General features: G+C 36.5%; 2 protein-coding genes across 3 annotated transcripts in view; one reads left to right on the top strand and one right to left on the bottom strand.

The window, feature by feature from the left end:
• The window catches only part of cd151l (CD151 antigen, like), a 33,899-nt gene extending 22,132 nt beyond the window's left edge, over positions 1–11,767 (bottom strand). For both annotated transcript variants that reach the window (XM_042490524.1, XM_042490533.1), the window contains exons 1-2: positions 11,678–11,767; positions 6,224–6,308 (exon numbers count right to left, since the gene is read on the bottom strand). In XM_042490524.1, the coding sequence (XP_042346458.1) occupies positions 6,224–6,307 (84 nt within the window). In that variant the 5' untranslated portion in view covers position 6,308; positions 11,678–11,767. The remainder of the gene's footprint in view (positions 1–6,223; positions 6,309–11,677) is intronic.
• A 3,094-nt stretch (positions 11,768–14,861) lies between these two features.
• On the top strand, positions 14,862–21,579 carry LOC121943773 (transmembrane protein 138-like). Its single transcript, XM_042487382.1, has 5 exons — positions 14,862–14,909; positions 18,090–18,298; positions 18,521–18,692; positions 19,745–19,820; positions 21,441–21,579. Exons 1-5 carry the CDS (start codon positions 14,862–14,864, stop codon positions 21,551–21,553), a joined length of 618 nt encoding a protein of 205 aa, XP_042343316.1. The 3' UTR covers positions 21,554–21,579.
• The last annotated feature ends 36 nt before the right edge of the window (positions 21,580–21,615 follow it).

Here is a 21,615-nt window from a genome sequence, read left to right as displayed (position 1 = left end):
TTTTTTTTTAGGAATGATTACGTATATGTTCATTATTTCAGGATTTTTGTTTCAGTTCTTACTTCCATTACAGTCCAAAGATGCAGTTCAAAAGCTGCACATTACAGATCTATCTATCAAAAAGAGTCAGGGATTTCATTTTTTTTCTCAAATCAACAGCACACGTCATTCTGTCACCATCTGCATGTGAGATCAAAACATTTTTTTCCCATTTAAGATGCTTTTAATTTACAGAGAGACTTTTTATCATTTTAAAAAAACATCAAACGTGACAATACTAAACAATAAAAAACCCCCCACACACACATAAAACATCTCACAGCTCTCCAATACCAGCCCAGCACTGAAAACCACAAACTCGAGAGGCAGAATGGGGTTCAGGCTTTATAGTAATCACTCCATGTGGTGGACATGATGCTCCCTGCAGCTTTACCTGCTGTTAAAACTCAATGAACCACAGGAATTAGTGAATCTTATCCTAGTGTAAATGAAAGCCGCACAAGGAAAATTTAAACCTTGGCGACCTCCAGTGGCAGGAGGAGGTACAAACTGGAGTATTTGAGAGCGTAACTGAACCTGTATTGAATGTGTAATATGTCTGTAAGTATGTTCATCAATGAGGCCATCAGGTGCATTTATTTTTCTTAGCAGGTAATGATGAAAAAACTTTTTCTGGTGGGTGAAGGGACACATTTTTTCTCTTAATTTATTTCACGTATCAGTTGTGGTCACTTGTCGTTTGTTTATTTGACATGGTTTTAACATTTATGAGAAGAATATAGTGAATACATGCCATCTGTTGACTAGAAGATGTTTTTTTCAGCAGCTTCATGCAAATATCTACATATGCAATCATTTTTTCTGCATTTTATTCTTAACTTTAATTGGTGCAACAGTGATATCCATTACCAAAGACATTCTCTCAAAGTTATCTCCTTAGCCTTTCAGATTACAAGGTTTGTTTATATTTGCAAACACTGCAGATAAGGATTAAGGTCTGATGGCCACTCGGGTTTATTTTCCACCTTCAAGTCAAACTTATCTGGAGCAAAGCTGTTGGTGCATGAAATGTCTGAAAATTGTGATTGTGTTCTAAAAAAGTTTCACTAATCCCAAACTTGTAAATAATTTCAACCTACAACCTCAAAAGGTTTACCATGTTACACACTCCTTCAAATGAAAACACTGGAAATAATACAAACAGAAATTTTACGTCAGGTTTTTACTTTACAGTGTTGACAAGTTGACAAGGCCAAATTTAACATGGCCAAACAAATCCTTAACTATACTTTGAAATACATCACCAAGGGGAAGACGCATAAACATTATGATTCACAACTAAAACTGTAAGTATGTAGCATAGAGAGATAGATGCATATGTGTTCTTTTTGTCAGATTTATTCATTTCAATTACGAGTAATGAGTGATCATTTTGCTTTTTTTTGGTGGTTTGTTTTTTGCCCTCATAGTTCACTGACACAGTTTCATTTGACCATGGTGTGTTGGAGTGTAATAAACATATGATTTATTATTATTTATTAAACTTTCCAGCCTCATATAAAAAATTAAGAGCTCCATCTTTAACACATTGTGCTGATAAAAGGCCAACCTCTCCTGACTGCAGGACTCTGACTTCAACTTCTGTGAATCTTCAGTGCTATTAATCATTTGACTTACTATTTTAGAGTAGGCCTACTTCTCCTATAGCTGCCAACAGCCTGCCAACATTCCCAGTTAGAGAAAGGGTGAAAATAAGGTCATGTACTTGTGGCCCCAGGCCCCCAAAACATTACATCTGTTTATGCCATATGCCACATTAGCATTTTATTACAACTTGGCCACGGGTCCAGATAGGACGAGGTTTTGGTCCGGGTCCGCACCGCGGTCCGCCAGTTGGTGATGCCTGGCTTACAGATACATGTGATGGATCAGTGGTATGGGCGCTATTAATAGCCACCTTCGTGCAAATTGGTCTTTTGTTGCAAATTGGTGTTTTGTTGGAAAACCTTGCAAGAGCAAGACAGTTTGTAAAACTGCTCCAGTCGGAGCGGGCTGTGGGACATGACCGCGCACTGGAGAGGGCTGTTGGACATGTACGTGCTGGAGCGGGCTGTGGCATATTTCCATGCTGGAGAGGGCTGTTGGACATGTCCGCGCGCTGGAGAGGGCTGTTGGACATGTACGCGCTAGAGCAGGCTGTGGCACATTTCCATGCTGGAGCGGGCTGTTGGACATGTCCGTGTGCTGGAGCGGGCTGTTGGACATGTCCGTGTGCTGGAGCGGGCTGTTGCACATGTCTGCACTGAAGCGGAGTGTTGCACATTTCCGCCCTGGAGCGGGCTGTTGGACATGTCTGCGCGATGGAGCAGGACACGGCAAATGACCACGCTGGAGCGGGCTGTGGGACATGTCTGCGCTGGAGCGGGCTGTTGCACGTGTCCACGCTGGATCTGGCTGTTGCATGTGTCCATGCTGGAGCTGACTGTTGCACACGTCCACGCTGGAGCGGGCTGTTGGACATGTCCATGCTGGAGCGGGCTGTTGGACATCAGCTGACATCAGCTGTTAGATTCGTGATAATGAAATTCTGTGGCTGTCGAAGTCGTTCACTGCATTTGGTTCGCTGCCGCGCTATTTGTCTTACAACTGGCGTGCTGTCTGTCATTTTTGCGTATGCACAGTCTATACATCTGGTGGTCCCAGGTTTACTGATTTTACTCATGGAAAGACCAGAAGTTTCCTCTGTAAAAACAACCCTGTAGCAGCCTACATGAGCCATAACTCAAAAAAGACAGATAAACATAAGGAAAAAATCCATCTCATCCTGCCAAAACAGCTGTAATGCCTAAGCATTGACTTTTCTTTCTTTTTTTTTTTAACTCAATTTGGTGTGTTGAGTCAAAATTGTATCACATCAAAAGAAAACAGGACATATGGTACTCCTGGAGTATGGCAGCTGCAATTCAACTAAATATTTTTAATACAATGTTGAAGTGTGTTCAGTCCAGAGATATTTGCAATAACTGGAGGCATGTAGCTATGCTCAAGTATTTGGATTTTTCCCCCCAAGCTAATCTAATCGCATCTACAATATCCTAAAATAACCTTGTGACTCTGGCTCAGTTTTGTTTGTCTGCCAGTTTGAGAGGAATGGGATTCTTTGGCAGACGGATGATTATCACATATGGGCAGAACTGCAAGTGCGACTTCACACTGAGAACCAGTGAGAATGAGAGAGATACTCTTTCTTTGCTGCCACACTGATGTTTGACTCTTATTTCACACAGTGCATCCACACTACACAATCAGTTATTTGTAGCATTTTCCTCCTGGAACACCACGTTCTTGATACTGGAAAGTTTTGGGGGAATTAGACTTTGAATGCATCTTCTGTGTCCTCTGTAAAAGTATGCAGCTTGGCTTTGATTCCATGAACTGGAGCAGCAGCAGGCATTCATCTGCTGCCTGAATAAGACGGCTTTGTTGAAAGGTTTGGAAAGAATTTTATCAACTAATTCTTCCTATTTATGCCATGTAAAAAGAACATTTTTTAGGTCAATACGAGGACATCTTGTGTGCATGTCTATTACTCTCCTTTTGATATGAAAGAAAAATACTGTTTTGCTACTTGAAATATCATCTCCTTATTTATTTATTTTTTTGAAATCAGGAATGGGGTTGGGTGTGTTGTCTGAATTGCTTCTCCTTTAATCAATATCACAGTCTGGACTGTTTAGGGCTCTGATGAATGATTAGGTCATCCGTTTTGATCCCCCTGGCTTGTTTCACTTTAACACATAAGTGAAAGGGAATTCTTTTCTTTGGGTTTAAGCAGTGGATATATCTGAACCACTGTCAACACTCACTACGTTTACATGATGTTAGAAAAAGTTGAATAATTGTGTTAGTCTGACTAACACTGCACTTTTAAATACAAACATTTCTCAAAATCAGGCCAACACACCCCAGATAATGCAATGGTAAGTCGAGCTTTTTCTGCCATATAAACACGTCAGTCGGACTTTCACTGGACTCAGTGTCCTGCGTGTGATCCTAGTCGGCGCCGGCCTCCCTTGGTGGTTACGAATAGGGACTGTTGGTTACTTATGAGGGGGGAGGGGTGCTGCAAAATGGGTCAGGCATTAAAAAATTGTCAGCACTAAGGAGGGACTTGTGTTTTTAAAATCAATGCCAGTTTAAGTGTTCACTATATTTGAATATTTCCTGCTCTCTACGTTCCACTACAGCTGATGGAGGCAGCAGTGGAGCAGCAGCTTCGCTGTTCAGTGGAGTAAAATGATGTAAAATGATAAATGTGTTTTTGATATAACGGCTTTGAATACCCGTCAGTAAGGGCTGTTTTACGGCAAGGTAAAGCAGTGAAAATATTCTAAATATAGTATAAACTTAAATTGATTCTCTTTTTTTTTTGGTTTCAAACTCATCAATGAAGGCAGGGTTTGCTCCATGCAGTTTGATTATTTGTACAGTACATGATGGTGTGGTTTTCTACCCAAAAGTTATTGTAAATAAACAGTTATAACTGTGATTCAGACAATATCATTGACAGTATAAATAATTGGTCTACAACCACAAGCTGAAGGAGGGCATATCTTCACCTGCCATGGCGGAGTTGGACATACTTTCGTCAATAAATCGATTCTCCCCCGGTGCTTGTACACTGAGACAAGGACAGTGGTCCAATTAAATGGCCTAATTGAGCTATGACCTAAGCTCCACTAAACTGTGCATGTAAGCGTGCTGACTGTCAGGTCACGCTGACATCAACACAGACACTATGTATGAAAATGAGGTCAAAATGTTTTTCTAAATAACATCTGAAGCAAAATGCATCCACTTAACTTCAGAAGATGCATAAATTCTAACCACATTAATAAAATCTGATTGGTTAAGGGTGTCATTTTAAAATCATGTGAATAGAAAAGTAAAAGTAAAGTACCTTAAAAAATATGATTTCATGACAATCAATTAAGGGGGATTTTATTTTAGACTTTCTGATTATTTTTTGAATTAGGGCCTACTTTATTCCTGCACCCATCTTGCCAACATATATAGTTTAAAGGTAAAAATCTGGTTTACCACCAACTTTGGCCGTCATTTAAAGCCCTGTCTCCATATGTAAACATATTTTCACCTATAGATTAATTTTGTTTAAAAAAAAAAAAAAAAAAAAAAAAAAAACACTGTTTAAAAAAAATATTCTATCCACCTGAACTTTCTTTTACAAAGTATCTGCATCCAAACTAAAATGCAAAAATGACTAATTTTATCTTTTACCGTTAGCTGTCTTCTGCAGTCCTCGTCACAAAGTTAGTAAAGCGTACGGGCTAATGTTTCCTTTTGGAGAGTAAGAGGGGTAAAAATGTCGGGGTAAGCCAATCAGAGGCAGAGTAGAGCAGAGTAAGGCAGGCCATACCCTTTTATACAAGAAAAGGAAAATGCGTCTTTCTTTGACATGTCCAGACAGATAAACAGTAACTGGAATTTTTCCCCTTAAAAACAATTTTAGTGACCTAAAACTCAATTTGTGTGAGGATGAGAGGTCAAAATGTAGTATCAAAATATCAAAATCTAAATGTTAGTTGTCCGTTGAAATAAATTACTCACAAAGTAACTAAGATCTGGATATTTGACAAAATCACTATCACTAATATACGCCGTCCGACAATCAGGACTCAACTTTGCCTTATTATCCAAACCACCTTATTTTGAGGTAAAACTGAAAGCGAGTGCAACTAAAATGTCACCGAAAATCTGTGGGAGAGCAAAACTACAGCAAGTGCAGAAGGTCAAAGTTGAACCAGGTCTCGAAACTGTGATGCATGCTCACAATGAAGAGTCTGGTGAATCATTGTGTTCGCCTTTGTTTTCTCCTCCGAGCACAGTACGTTTGACCAAGCTAAGAGTTTATCTAAAACATGTCTGACTGCTTGTTTGCTGACCCGTCTGACTCTCTTCACCTTCGCTGTGTTTCAGTATCTTAGCCATTATCTTGGTGAGTAATTTTATTATAACCAATAAAAATGATGTCCAAACCAACAGACAGAAGAGACTTTATGACAAGTCCTGATGGAAAATGTTTTAAGACACGCCTGCGATTCGAAAAGCATGTAGGTGCTTGAGAAGCACTTCACACCAACACAAAGCATTTTGGCAATTAAATCCCTCATGCAGTCTCAACTACGCCAGAATGGAAACTTACCCAAAAGAGGAAGTTGAAAGCAAACAGGAGGTATTTCAGGCAGATGGTCCCACATGTTTCCTTTTTCTCCTCATAGACCCCCATGCTGCAAAAGACAACAGATTTTAGGTCAGTTATGATAATAACAAACAATATGAGTCAATTTTAGTCAACACAGTAGGTCCGGGAAAATGAGAACTGTGTGAGTTTTCCACTTGAATCAAGCAGTGAATAAGGTGTTAGAGTGAAACTGCCCGACTTGTCGATGCTGAGGCGATATATCGTGCAGCCCTAAATTGACGTATATTACACCTACGTTCAACAGCTGACTAACAAAAACATAAATCTTCAGTTATGTTACATTACGTGAAAGATTATCCCCGCAAGATTACTGTGACAGTTAAATTTACTATAAACAACAAAACTCCACAACTTTTCCAAAAATTCCCACTTTCCCATGTCTGTGGGAGCACTGTGGTACTGCCAATGTCTCAGAGTCCACTGTAATGTCTTTACTCTGCTGTTCTTTGTCCAACCAAAAGTCCTAAACCAAAGTTTATTCAATTTATTGTATGGGTCAAGCGATGTTGTTTTTTTAGGGATGATACCGATACAGATTATTAGTAGTTAATGAGACTGATAAGTGATATTTAGAAGAATATGCATTTATAATAAAATGTAAAATCTTTGTCAATATTTAGAATTGAGAATATACCAAACTCCAACACAGCACTTCATTTAAATGCCTTTGGCAAGTGTTTATTCAAAACTGAAACTTATACAGCAAGTTCCCAGCACTTTTAAATAAATAAAGTGTAAATTTAAATTAAAAAATGAATAAAAGGAAACAGCTCAATGAGATTTTACAAAGTAAAAGTTCCTTCCATGCTGACACTTTCTTTGCACTTTAATTTATTAATTTTATCGGCGATCATTTAAGTAAAATGCCGATACGGATCAGTAAATTGCAGATTAATGAATTTATTGACATTGTTATAAACAGAAATTGAATGATTACCCAATTACACCCCCAACTCTAGTATAAATAACTAAAGTACAGTGCTGGCAAAGAGTTGGCACAGAGGATACAGAACAAGAGCTGGAAATAAAAGCCAACCTTCCTTTTTATGGCGAGGTGCTTTTAACAAATGAGATGTTACAGGGCTAATGCAGAACATGGGGGAGTGAGCATTAGATCAGCAGTGTAGGCAGAATCAGCGAGCTGAGTTATTACATGTGTATGCAGAGAGATCCATGACTAAGCACTGAGTAGGAGCTGAGAGTCGGCCAAAGGCTGGAAATTATATCCACCCGCTTCCCCGGTGCCTGGTACCAACGTCCAACGCTCCGAGAGGCAAAAACGTCTCCTTTCAACACTAATTTAAGATTTTCGGCAGGGTGTGTTTCATAAATTAAGAAGAATGAAGCTAAAAATGATTACACTGAATGGTTAAAAATGTCACAATGGAAACTTATCCAAACAATCTCTGTATTTTAGCCCGCAGTAACTGACACCGCATTAATATTTGACAATGTTTTCACCACTACTGAGCCAAACATGACTCTTGAGTTTGTAAGATCCCATCACAGAACAACACCGCCTTCATGTAATCTTTGTTCCCTAAGTCTCACGGCTTTTTTTTTACCCCAGTTTTCTTGGCTCTCTTGCCAGTCAAGCCCAGACTCGCCCTCCTCTGACTGCCTCTTAACAAGCTCCTCTCCTCCTCCTCCTGCTCCTGCTCCTCCTCCTGCTCCCCCACACCTACACTGTCAATTCACATGAGTGCACTGCATGAATGAGTGAGTGTGTCTGGGCTCTGTCTGCTGACCATCTGTTATAGTGGGACCACTTAGCGTGATCTCGCTAATTAAATTCAAACAAGACTGAAATGACAACTCCTTTTTTTGCCTCTTTTAGGAAACAGCTGAGTCAAGATGGCAAGTTCACTGTTTGAAAAGCTTTGGGGGGAAAAACACTTCAGAAGAAATATCCCTTCTGTGCGGAGGGCTCAGTGTTGAACTGAGTTCAAAAATTACACGTCTTATTAGCTTTTCTTCATTTCAGGACGTGATATCGTTACTCAAGGGCACATTTAACATGACTGCTGCCTGGTAAATAAAGCCGGATACGTCACCTGACCGACACACTCACCATAAATTGCATTTAGTAAGATAAAGGCTGTCTCGTCTAGAGAGATTACAGTGGTGAAATACTCAGAACAAGTCCAGAAGTTGTTTTTTTTTTGTGTATATAAGTTAACAGATTCACTGAAGTGCTATGTACAGTGCATGTGAGATGAAGGTGGCAGAGATTTTTTCAGGCTTGTTTGAGGGAAATTACTGTAGTTTTGAGCATAAATCACCAGTTTTATGCTATTATATTATCAACCATAGATTTTCATCTTCAAGTTGTTAGTTTTACATGTATTAGAAATGAATCAGAATAATAAGTAATAAAGTAGTAGTAGGATTTAGTAGCATCTAGAGGTGTGATGATTTAGAGCAGAATTATCCACAGAAGTCCTTCCTCTCCAAAACAAACGGGCCTGTGCTTTTAAAAATCTGTTTTTTCTGCCACTGTTTAGCACAACATTGAGCAGTGACCGACACAAAAAAGGAAATGGAGTGTGGTAGAAAAATGGTAGACCCCTGGGACAAGGACCCGCTCCCTAAATGGATATAAACTGCTCATTTTAAGGTAATGAAATCACAATGATACTTATTTTCAGGTAATTATACATCAAAGAAAATAAACATATACATTATTCCATGTCTGCCACCATCCGCTCAAATCCAACACACTGGACCGTTAAAATAAAACATCACCAGAAGCAGAGCACTGATGCTTGAAGCATTTCTCTTGTGCATTTCCAGTTATTTATTTTTTTGCAGACTTGGATGCTGAAAATGAATTGGCAGCTGTATTGATAGCTGACTAATTGTTTTGAGTCTGGTTACAGCATCTGCAGTGTGATTGTTTGCTGGCTTTCCTGTTTTTAATTGTTTAATTGTAACTGAATATTTGGGGGTTTTCAATTGTTGCCACAAAACACGACATTTCGGACTTATGGAAGTTATAATAGACATTATTCATTGTCATTTTCCATATTATAATCAAAATGATCAAATGGAGAAAATAATCTATTGAGCAATCAATAACAAAATGTGTTATTGCAGCCCTACTTTAGATTATTTTGATCACTTCAGACTACTGCTTAATCCAATATTTTGACTATAAATAAAATACCTAAGTCTACAGTTCACACTGGTGTTGCAACAATATGAGATTTTCACGGTGCGATAACCGACCGTCTCAGAAAATATTGTGGTTTCATGGTATCAGGGTATATGTCATCACTCAGATACTCAAATTTTTATCAGTAACAATGACCCTAAAAAGGAAAGGAAAACTTTTTGGTTCAATAAATTAATTGACACCTGAAACACTTTTTAAAATAATATGTTTGAAAAATTTTACAGGCAGCCTTGAAGGAAACGAGATGGCGGAGGTGAAATTCTCCGTCTTGTTGCATTTTTTTTTTCTATACCATAGAAAAGCACATGAACATGGTATGATAACCATCAATCTTCATACCAATGTATTACCTTAAAACCAGTTTACTGCTGCAGCCCTGTTTCACACTGTTATTTACATTTAACTTGAGCAGCTTTACAGAGAACAACACTTAAAATTTCATTTGAATTACACTTTGTCCAACATCTGCAATTGAATTATCTGATTTGCCATAAAATTTCACTTCTGCACTGAAATCTTTTGGGAACATTTCTATTAGAAATTCAGAGTAGTAAAGAAAAAAAAATAGGAGCATCCTGCACTGCAAGTATTTTTGTCCGAGTCAAATAAGATCTTCTTTTGGTCTGATCTATTAAAATTTGCAAGCACTTTTTGTAATGTGTCCTTTTAAGGGTTAACCAAAGATAACAGATCATCACCTGGCCAATTTAGTTAGTGGACAAGGTCTAATTAAAAGCAGTGGAGGATGTATGCAGTTCCTTTACTAAAATAAAGTATTAATACCACACTGTGAAAATACTGTGTTACAAGTAAAAGTCCTGCATTGAAAATGTTACTTAATTAAAAGTAATAATAATTAGAAAACTGTACTTAAAAGTATTTAAAGTGAAGACACCAATGCAGAAAAGTATAATAAATGAATAAATAAAAAAAATCCTAGACTCAAAATTATTCAGAATAAAAATAAAACTGGAAGAATTTGAATTTTACCAAAAATAGTTGGCTATCAGTTGGCTAATTGATTAATCAGCTGTATCTGTATGAACTGTTTAGTAATTACATTTATAACAAAACATTATATTTAGAAACTCTTGCTTTGTTTTTTATGCAAAAATCTTGATTTCTAAAGTAACTAAAGGTGTCAGATAAATGTATGGAGTGAAAAGTACAATATTTCCCTGTGAAATGTAGTGGAGTAAAAGTACAAAGTGGCATGGAAAAAAATACCCAAGTAAATAATAATAATAATAATTTTATAAAAGACACAGAAAAGGGTTAATAGCATACTATAAAAACAGACAACTGTCTACATACAAAAAATATAAGACACATAAATCATGATTGAAATATCTTTTTTCTTAAATTGTTGACGGACTAGTCTTTATTACAGACAGGCTGGCCCAACTATGCTGTAAAAACCTACTTCTGTTCGTCCAAACTCAACAAAAAATACAAAAAGTAATCTTTCTTTGTGAGTATATCAGAGTGGAGCTGAATTATAAACTGTATAATTAACCCTTTATCTGTGCTGTAAAACTCAGGTGAATTTCTTATGGAAATGACTCACTTTTGAAGCCTTATGATTCACAGTTTACTGGAAAAACACCGGTAACACAGTAACCAGGTTTATGTGGCTAGCTGCCATATAAAACTTACACTAAAAAAATATATAACTTAGTTATTATTGACTATTAACGTTACCGAAACAGCACTGACTTTAAGTTAGCTGAACATTTCCAAACAGTCCTAACGGCTCAACCGTAAAACCACTGAAAACTAAGTCCTTTGGTGGTTTTTATTAACGGTTTGAGCTCACAATATTCATGTATAAACATAATTTTAATGACTCAGGGTGACCTCCATCATGTATTAATCTACAGGACAACGCAGCCACATTAAAAAAATACAGTTTTGTGTGTTTTTTTTCGGTGATTTTTGACGCTAGAGCATCTCTTCGTCGGTTTAAGCTAACGCTAAAGTTATGACTGTTAACAGCCGTTTGTGCCACAAATAAGGAAAAAAAACACCTTTATAATCAAGACGAACTTCTTTTAAAGCCTCCAACAACTTAATAACACCTCGTATAATAACCAAACTTTCATACAAATCTGCTAAATTTCTGTGTGTTGTTTAAAAAAGACGCTAACTCTACCTGGTTTGGTGAATGCGACACCGCAGTGAGGAGCTAGCATCACAGAGCACTTCCTGTTTTCACTTACCTGCCGATTCTCTGAGCTTCTGTCGATTAAAAAAAGCGGTGAAATGTGGTAAAATATCCCTAAAAGTCTGTTTTCATTCCATCCAGTTTTTCCCGATTAAAGGGCCTGTAAGTCGGCCTGGTGGTGGAGGAGGCCGGAGGAATCACGGTGCGGTGCTGTAGCAGTGATAGAGGCTGCCGCTGCTGACTCCACCCCGCCGGGGCCACCTTGATCCTGCCGAGACTTTTTTCTGTCCCGGGGCCATGCTTTACTCACAGGGAGGGAAGGAGAAAAGAGGCAAGTTTGGAGGGATTTATGAGTGTTTTAAGAATCTTTAAAGCTGGCAGTTTATTATATTTTTGATTAAGGGCTTTTTATACCACAACCAGCATGTTAGAGCATTTACAAATGTTTAATTCAGTCCCTAGAAAGTCAAATAATTTCTATGAACCTTTTGAAACCTGGAGTCACAAGTATTTAAACCTTTGCATCCAAATTGGGGAAATTTCTTTCAAAAACATAGAAAAAGGCAACTGGCAACTTGGTAAGAAACCTTTTTTTTTTTTTTTTTTTTTTTTTTTTTTTTTAGAGAGAGAGAGAAATTAGCAAGAAATTAATGGATTTATAAAATTATTTTAAAAAAGATTGGGGAAAATTTCAAGGGAAAAACTAAATGCCCAATTATCATAATTACAGATTCAAATTCTTACATTTTTAAAGCACTTATTTAAAACTTTCCTTTTCTTTCTTTTTTTTTTTCTATCTTTTCGAGCAAATTTTCGGGTAATTATTTGTAATTTTTATTATTTTCTTGCAGAATTTAAAAAGTATAAGTGGCATGGAAAGAAAATCTCCAAGTAAATAATAATAATATTAATTTTATAAAAGACACAGAAAATAGCTCATGTCATTCTATAAAAAACAGACAATTGTCTACATACAAAAATACAATAAATATGATAGAGTAATTCTTATATTTTTAAAGCACTTATTTATTGCTTTTCTTTTTTTCTGTCTTTTCAAGCTAATTTGCAGGTAATTATTTGTAATTTTTTTTTTTTTATAATTGTTGGTCATTTCTTCATACATTGCTCATTGCCTTATTTTTTTTTAAAGAAATAAAGTCCAATTTGCTCAGGTTTCGAAGGGTTAAATTATAGCTCGAACATTTTCAAAAGACTGAAATATAGACAGTGATGGAAGAACTACTCAAATATTTTACCTAAGCTAAAGCAGCTTTATCACAGTGTAGAAACAGGCTACTCTGTTACAAGTAAAAGTCCTGTATTCTGAGTTTTACTTGAGTAAAAGTACAAAAAATATCAAAATACAGGCTGCTTTAACCCTTTCAAACCTGGATCCACATCACTTTTCTTGTGCTGCTTTCATGAACTATTTTAATCTTTGACACCTTTAGCAAATAAGATTCAAAAACATGGGGGGAAGAAAACAACCGACTCGGCAAGAAATGTCTCGCAAATTGTAAGAAATTAATAAAAGGTATCAAGAAAATTACCTAAAAATCAAGTTGAAGAAAGAGGTGTGAATTATTAGAAAATTATCCAAAAACAGAAAAAAATTATTCCCAAAAACATGTATTTATTATAATTTTATTTTTAAAAATTTTACAGAAAAAAAAATCTATAAAATAAATACTTTTTTTTCATTGTCAGCACTTTTTAGGTTATTTTCTAGTTGTTTTTTTTTGTTGACATTTTTATCTTATTTTCAGGGATTTTCCGTGTTTTTAAAAACTTGTTTTTCTTTATTTTTGCCTACATTAAAAAAAACATCAAATGTAATATTCACCAACATAACGAAGACTGAATTATATATAAAAGTTGGATTCTCCCTGATGTTCTCTGAACTGCTAAAATCTCATATCTAAATAAAATAAATCAGTAAATTAAGTCACACAACTCAAAGATAATGGCTTAAATTGATTAATTAATTAAATTAAGATGCATGGTAACTTTGATTTTAATGATGTTCAACATCACTTTTCATCAAAATGAATAACAACACTTCACTTGGAAAATAAATAAAAAATAACTTAAAATAAGTCTTAAAACACTGATGGGCCCTGGTTCATGATCAGAGAGTTGCCTGCCTTGCCCAGATTTTAATACAGTATTTTAAGTGAATGCACTGTAAAAAAAAAGTGAGGCTCTCCTTCACTGGTGCAATAGTTTAATGAGTGTGTGTACTGATGCACATTTACCACTAGATGCCAGTGTTTTAGTCTGGCTCGACTCCAGATATCTTTCCTAGAGGTATTACTGTAATCTTGAATGGAAAAGTGACAGAAAAAGCCACAGAGAAAAACAGCTTCATTGAAAAAAGAAACAGATTGTGCAGCTTTTTTTAACATCTATTTTTTGATTGTATAGAGCACTATAAGAATACAATTTAAAAAACACACACAACAGATCAGCCAATGCACAAACAAACAACAGCAAAAACAGCCACAACAATAAAAAAATAAAAAATCAAATCAAACTGAAAAATAAGAGGACATTACTGGTAACACAGACAAAAAAGACACATATATTATCACATGAGTTGCAGGTTATTGACATACGACACATTGATAAAGCTTACCTATTAGACGATTAATCATTAAATTCAATTTTCCGATCGGATTAATGACTTGTTGCCAGATTTCCCGAAAGAGTTTTCTCCCTGTTTGACATAATAATTTCATTCTTTCTTCAAATGTATAACATTCGCCATTTCCTTCAGCCACATATCGAATGTTGAGTTTTGTTGGATTTACGAGCCATAAACCCTATCATTTCAGTTATGAAGCAGCAAACAAAGATAGCCTCCAATAGGGAAATAAAAAGGAAAATAAGTATAGAACAAAAGAAGTAAGAGGTGTCACAAGAATTTTTTTTGCCAATGCTTAAAACCTAAATGACCTTTATTTATAACATTAAATGGCCCCAAGAGCCTTTTAATCTATTGAGCGTAAACACAACGTCTACCAATATATCTACCTAATCTGTCAACACTGTTTAGTCATGTATTTTTATTTATTCAAAAGCTACAGTCTGCTGTCGTTAAGGTGCATTTGAACAGTCTGACCACAAAGTCCTGACGGAAATCCCGTGCCGGTTCATTAGAGACGTGTGGGGGATAAACCGTGTTACTCGGAAAGACAAGCTGTCACTCTGCGCTGCACACTGGAGTTGTTTGCGGACACATGCATCATTGGGACGGATACGCCTCTGAATCGACCTTCATTTACAAGGTACACACACTTTTGTTGTTTTGGCAGCAGTTTGATGACAGTGGGTTATAATCTGAAATAGTGAAAAATGAGTTGGCATTATTTCCGTGTAAAGCAACAAGCTGTCAGGGAGTTTCCTAAGAAGATTAAACTGTACTAAGAAGTACAAGATCGGAGCAGAACGACAGCAACAAAGGCTTTTTTTTATAATTATGCCACTATTATTTTCAAAAGAGAACAAAATATCTGAAAAAACAATATTTTTTTTTATCAATTTATACAAGAAGATAGAGAAATTTACACATCTCTTTCACTGAAAAAAACTTGTTTCTGTTTTTTGTTTGGTAGTTCTTCTTTATCTCTACGTACAAAGACTTTTTGCCAAAGACCTCGTAGTTCTGCTGACCCACAATGTCAGTGGGACAGCTCTCACGAATAAGTCGTCTTCTGATCGCCCAGAAGAAGTCCTAATCTTCCCCACAGCTGCCACGACCGCGTCGAGGTATAAATATGTGGTCAGTAAGAGGATCCGCCTGCGTGGTGTCGGTGTGGAGTCTTGTTGGATAGCGGTGATCCTGGTTTAGAGGAGCCAAGGAGGAAGATTTACAGAACCTGCTTATCTAAGAGGTGGCAACAGTAGTGAAAGGAGGACTCGTTTCTTTTAATCTACAACAAATAAGTGCAGAAAGAGTCTGTTTTTATGTAAAGTAACACCAAGAAATAACTCTTTGTGTGTTTGGGGATATCATTACAAAACAGGATGATCCTTCGAGAAGTGGTAAAATGTCATTTAGCGTTTAAATGTCCTGGTGGTGTCATTTAAATTAATCCATGTTGGAGCTTGTTTTGGAGGTTTGAATTTTTGTTGTGCTTAAAAGGTTTCGTTGACTGAAATTATTTAAATATATTTTTGTGAAGATTATTCTGATTTTATTTGTCCAGGTTTTGAGATATAGGGCAATACAATTGGTGCGTAGTTTTGACAAAAATATTTTCCCTTAATTTAATTTTGTTGTTTGTACACTGCCGTTGTCTTTTGGTTTTATAATATTGCAGGATTTTTAAAAATTTATTCACATTCTCACATTTATGATTATTTTTTGTTATTGGATCATTCATTTTATCTCCTCGTGAAACACTTTGGTTGCCATTAGTTTTTTAAATAGTTTTATGAATAAATCTGACTTTACTTGGTCGATATTGTGTAATTTCATCTCATAAGAGTCCTCTGCTGTATCCATGTTCTTAATACTGAGGGTAAAATGTCCCATGCGTCTCCCCAGAAATCTACCGGTCACTCTCACTTTGGATTATTCAGAGTAAACATATTTTCTGAGCGAGTATTTCTTTTAGTGGAAAGTAGTTTAAACAAAAACTAATGACAACACAGGAGAAGCTGACGTCTCAGGTGGATATTTCAAAATGTTAACAAAAAAAAGCCAAACTATGTGCACGGTTAAATACAACTGAGGTGATAAAATGTATCATTATTTTGGGTGAACTGACCCAAACATTATCAACCAGGTCAGATCTAATCATTCGCTGGTATTGACACAACATGATTTATATCCTGTCATCAGTCAGTGCTGAAATCACTGCCTCTGACCAGCCCAACATTACTCATACTTCAGTCACTGCTGAACGAGTTGCTGCTAGAAGCACGGAGATTTCCTCTTTTCAGATATTCAAAAGTGTGATTCAGCAGTCGCTAGTTTATTTATTCACTTCCTGTTGATGCTTTTGCAGGTGACCATGATGCCTTTTAGCATTTTTTTTCCAAAGGTGCCGTCGGCTGACAAGTTTATCAAAATCTGGGAAACTGAAAATATAACTAATAGTCTATAGTCTAATATAACTAAGTTCTTATTACTTTATAAGTTACCATAATGCAAGACCTATAGTAGACCTATAAAAAAAAGTTTTAAAAAAGTGATAAAAACTAGGTGCTGGACCAAGTGAAAATAGAATAAATAAAGTCTGCACACTAGTGCATGCTCCCATGAAAATGTATTGGATTACCTCCACACGTGTGACATTTCGAGCATTAGCCCTTCCTCAGACATGACAGCTTTTATAAATTTAAATCGGAGCGTGCACTAGTGTGCAGACTTTATTTAATCTTTCATATCTATAGGAGAACTACAGCTATAGATCTACAGAGACTGCACTGATCTCAACACTTTCAAATCCCACCTTTTTAAAATCCGCTTTAATGTTTGATTTATCCACATTTCACGCTTGTCTGTCTTGCTTTTACTGATCTTATTTTGATTTATTCTGTATGTTTTACTGACTTTAATTGACTTTGTTTTTGCGTCTTTGAGTATTGTGAAAAGCGTTCTATAAATAAAATGTATTATTATTATTGTTAGTTATGTTTACTTTCCTTTTTCAAGGCAATCGGTTCCATTGTTTTATTTGTCTTTTTTTAAGTATGATCAATTTGTCAGATTTTACAGTGATACGTGTTAATTAAGTCAAAAAGGTTGAAAGTTTACTGATAGCTAATGATGATCAAACCTCTTAGAAAAGTATCAACATTACATAGATTATTTTTATAATTTGTATAATGTGTCTGGATACGTATAAGGAAATAGAAATATCTTTTTTCCCCAAGTCTAAAGGAATACTTCACCTACAAAATCAGCATTTGTCTCGCTGCTGTTAACCGTGGTATATCAATAAATCAATATGTTGCATGACTGTGATTTACAGATGTTCATTTTGGGGGTGAAGTCTTCCTTTAAGTGCACTCAAAGCTGCAGCAGAAGAGGAGTTGTGCTGTACAGAATTTACATTTTTTAGCATGCTGTGTTCCAGTAAAGCACTAATATGTTTCCTCTCTTTCTACAGAGTCTCTGCTGGATTTCTCTGAGTGCTGATGTTTCACATTTTCGATGCGACGGTCTAAGACAACCTGGAGGCTTTTACCACATTTCTAAACTGAACTGAGCTACCACATCTGTTCCTGCTGGATCTGTGAAAATCAACTCTTCAGACATGTTGTCATCTGTGATTTCCACGCAGCTCATCCCTAAACCCGTTTCCCATTTTAAAAGGACTTCAGTTTTTGTCAAGTAAACAGGACTAATTTTAACAACAGAAAATGGAGCCCTAATGTATCGATCACACGTCAGAGCGGAGCCCTTTGAACTCCTAAACAGTCAGGACTGTTGCGTGCGGATTAATGTTTCTATGTAGTGTGTGTGCGAGTGCAGTGCAGCCTTGGATCCAGCGTGGAACCACCACGGTCCGCCCGGGCGCCCAGCCTTCGGGCCGGAGACGCTCCAGACCAGCAACTACTCTCTGGTGTTGCTGATTCAGCTCAGCCTGCTCTCCTTCGACCTGTTCGTCAACTCCTTCAGCGAGCTGCTGAGGACCGAGCCGGCCGTCCAGCTCGTACTTTTCATGTAAGTTTCCCTCACTGTCTCAGCAGCCAAAACATTATCTCTGGCTCGAGGGGAAAAGCTAAAAATAGCACGCTTTAGTTGTTTACACTGAGTCATTCAGGATGCTGGAATGAAATGAAACGGCTAAGACAGTAAGCCTGTAAATCTCTCTGTTCCTGTCTCTTTTGTTTCTGCTGGTCACACATTTTCCTCTTTCTTTTCCCTCTCGCTTTTCTTCAACAGAATCCAAGACATTTCCATCCTGTTCAACCTGATCATCATTCTGTTGATGTTGTTTAACACCTACGTGTTCCAGGTCGGCCTGGTCGCCATATTGCTGGAGCGATTTAGAGCTCTGCTAATGCTCTCTGCTCTCTACCTGACCTTCAGTATCATACTCCACTCCTGGCTCATGGTACGCCCTCTGTCTGCACTAATGGTCGGACGTATATAAGAAACCAAGTCCAAATTCCGATATAAAATTATTTTTTATTATTTCAATTATCACTCTTAAATGAATATTCATGAAAATGCTAAAATGACATTATTTAAAGATCAACACGGGGGCAAAATCCTACAAATGTCATTAAAATTGGTTAAATTAGAAGAGATAGACAAACAATATAAGGGAAAATTTGCATGCTGCTTTTAAGGTTTGGTCCAAAAAAATAATCTAATTTGAGTGAGGAAAGTTGAATATACAGTCTTATGCTGCCTTATAGTTATATAGTTAGTTATAGTTATTATAGTTTTAGTTATAAATTATATACAAATAAGTTATTGTTATATATTTATTGAGAAATATGTATGTAATATATGCACATATCATATATCATATGTGTCATATATATTACATACACTTACACTGTGAAGTTATTCTTATATATATATATATCATTATATAGTTAAACTATGTCATTTATATACTTAAATTGGCCCGTATACATATATACGGATCCTTTATCCTTTATATTTATACTGTTTAAACATTCATGTGCAGTTTCCTACTATGCAGTATTTAACCTCTTACTGTGCAATAATATTTACATATTTCTAATATTTATGTATTTTTACAGTAAAAATAACACACACCATTATCCTGTGCAACTATCAATTGCTTTTATCTCGTTTTATATTCATTTTAATCGAATTAGTATTTCTGTCATCATTTTTCCACAATATTTTTACTTCAATTCTGTGAAATACAGCTGTTTACATTCATAAAGTACATAAAGCTGCATTGACAAGAACCATCCATACAATGGACAACAAAAAAACCTCAGGGCCAGTGAGATTAATTTTTGTCATGTTTTTTCCCCCTTATCTTCCTTGTCTCTTATTTCTGTTGGAGCAGCTGTAATGTGTTTGGGATTATTATTATTATTTAAGTCTTGTCTAATCTCTCTTTATCTTATCTTAAAAGCTGTGACATCAAAATGTTTAACATTTTCTGTGTAATCTTTGCAGAATCTGCGTTGGTTGAATATCAACAGATTTATTTGGACAGACGGCCTTCAGGTGCTGTTTGTGTTCCAGCGAACCGGTAAGATGACATGTTAATAAATCCTGTTTAATTATGTTGTTTTTAACGTCAAACAAGTGCTTTTGTTTTAAATCTTTACTGCTGTCTCTGGAGTTTTTAAGGACATCACAAATCTGTCTTCTTCCAGAAAAAGGAGCTACAGCGTATCACTGTATGTTCTGATTTACATGAGTTTTGTTCCTAAATGAAACGAGAAGCAATCAAGGCCGAATTACTGATACGAATTATAGTATAGATGTGATACGTGCACTGATAAGTTAGAAATACAGCAGAGCAAATGCGTTGTCTCTCAGCTGAATATAAGAAGTAGAAGATGTTACATGGAGAATTTTTGCCTTTGAGCAGAAATATTTACTAGAAAGTGAATGCTGATTTTTCAGTACAAAGAATTGACATAATTCAAATTATTAACCTTTTTTTTTTAGTTTTCCCTTAACATCAGTTTTTATGTAGCCTGATTTTAGACCTCTGAACAGATGTGCACATGCTCTGAGGAGTGTCACTGACAGAAGGAGTTTTTTCTGAGTGTTTGAGTTTGCGTTCCTCTCTGGCTCCAGGCGGTGATCTCACATTGCCATGTGGGTGTTATTTTAAGCTCATAAGTGGATAAAAGGATTTATTGTCTAGTTATTGTTCTTCTCTGCAGGTGATCCCGTATTAAATATGAGAACGGACTGTCGCCATGTTTTATTTGTCTCTCTGTTTTGTCTGCTACATAAGACGCACCCAGACGCTTACTCAGTGTGTGATTCAGCGTTGCATCACCACTTCACGAAGTCTCTTTCATGTCAAACCTACTTTGAGACACTGTAAACTCTGCCGGGCTGCGTTGTTAATGCTGGAGGGGATTCTCTTTTTCTCTGTAACTCTCAAGTAACAGTAATCGTAGAGCACCAGAGCCACACACTTGGCTGTTTGATTACACAAAGTAAAAAGGCCATTAATGCATTTTAATGTATTTACACCAATGACATTTGTCACGTTTTTTTTTGCAGTTATTTTAAATATTTTGGAAGTTGATTTTCATGACAAAAATGATGCAGGAGTTGCATGACTTCTTCACAGAAAACTGAGGTCAAGAGTTTTTAATAATGTGAGAACATTTTGTGTTGTAGTCAAGGTGGTCCTTAAACAGTCTTAAAATGTCTAAAGAACATATTTACGAAAAAGGCCTTAAAAATGAAATGAAATTGTCTTAAATTTAAATTGGACGGGTCTGAAGGAATACCACTTCACTGCTGTTCAATCATGTCACTGCAAGAATTTCCAGCGTTGAACTGAAGGGAAACACAAATGTATGCGTGCAATGCAACTATTTAGATCAAGCATTTAGTCTGCATTGTTAAACTGCGTCCTTGCTACACAGACTGCTTGTTTATTTTTTGGTAAACACAGAGAGAATCATCAGTGTAACTTTAACTTACTGTTCAATTCAGACTGACATCAGCGTGTGCACTTAATGGAGTTTTTTTTCAGTTACAGGAAAAGTATATAATAACTAATCGTTTTTTCAACCTCCTCATTTTTGTGCTACAGGAACATGACATGATAAAGCATTTTCAGTATGTTGTGGTGTTTTTTTTTCTATAAAACCTCCTCACATATTTTTTCGGTTCACAGCTTCTGTGCTGTACTACTACCTGTACAAAAGGACCTCGGAGTATCTGGGCGACCCTCGGCTCTATGAGGATTCACCGTGGCTGCGAGAACTGTTCGCTCGGGTCCGACAGTGATCTCACATGACGGCGCAAAGAGCCAGAACGACGGCAACAATGGCACAATCAAGAGATTATCC

This window comes from Plectropomus leopardus, chromosome 1 (assembly GCF_008729295.1).
Source record: "Plectropomus leopardus isolate mb chromosome 1, YSFRI_Pleo_2.0, whole genome shotgun sequence".
NCBI classification, from domain to species: domain Eukaryota; kingdom Metazoa; phylum Chordata; class Actinopteri; order Perciformes; family Serranidae; genus Plectropomus; species Plectropomus leopardus.
This window is presented reverse-complemented; position numbering and strand designations above follow the sequence as displayed.

Bases quoted from the DNA above. Each gene is read 5' to 3' on its own strand.
- LOC121943773 (XM_042487382.1), top strand. From the start codon at position 14,862: ATGCATCATTGGGACGGATACGCCTCTGAATCGACCTTCATTTACAAG. The intron at 18,299-18,520 runs GTAAGTTTCCCT...TTTCTTCAACAG, and splicing joins GTCCAGCTCGTACTTTTCAT to AATCCAAGACATTTCCATCC. The intron at 18,693-19,744 runs GTACGCCCTCTG...TAATCTTTGCAG, and splicing joins TACTCCACTCCTGGCTCATG to AATCTGCGTTGGTTGAATAT.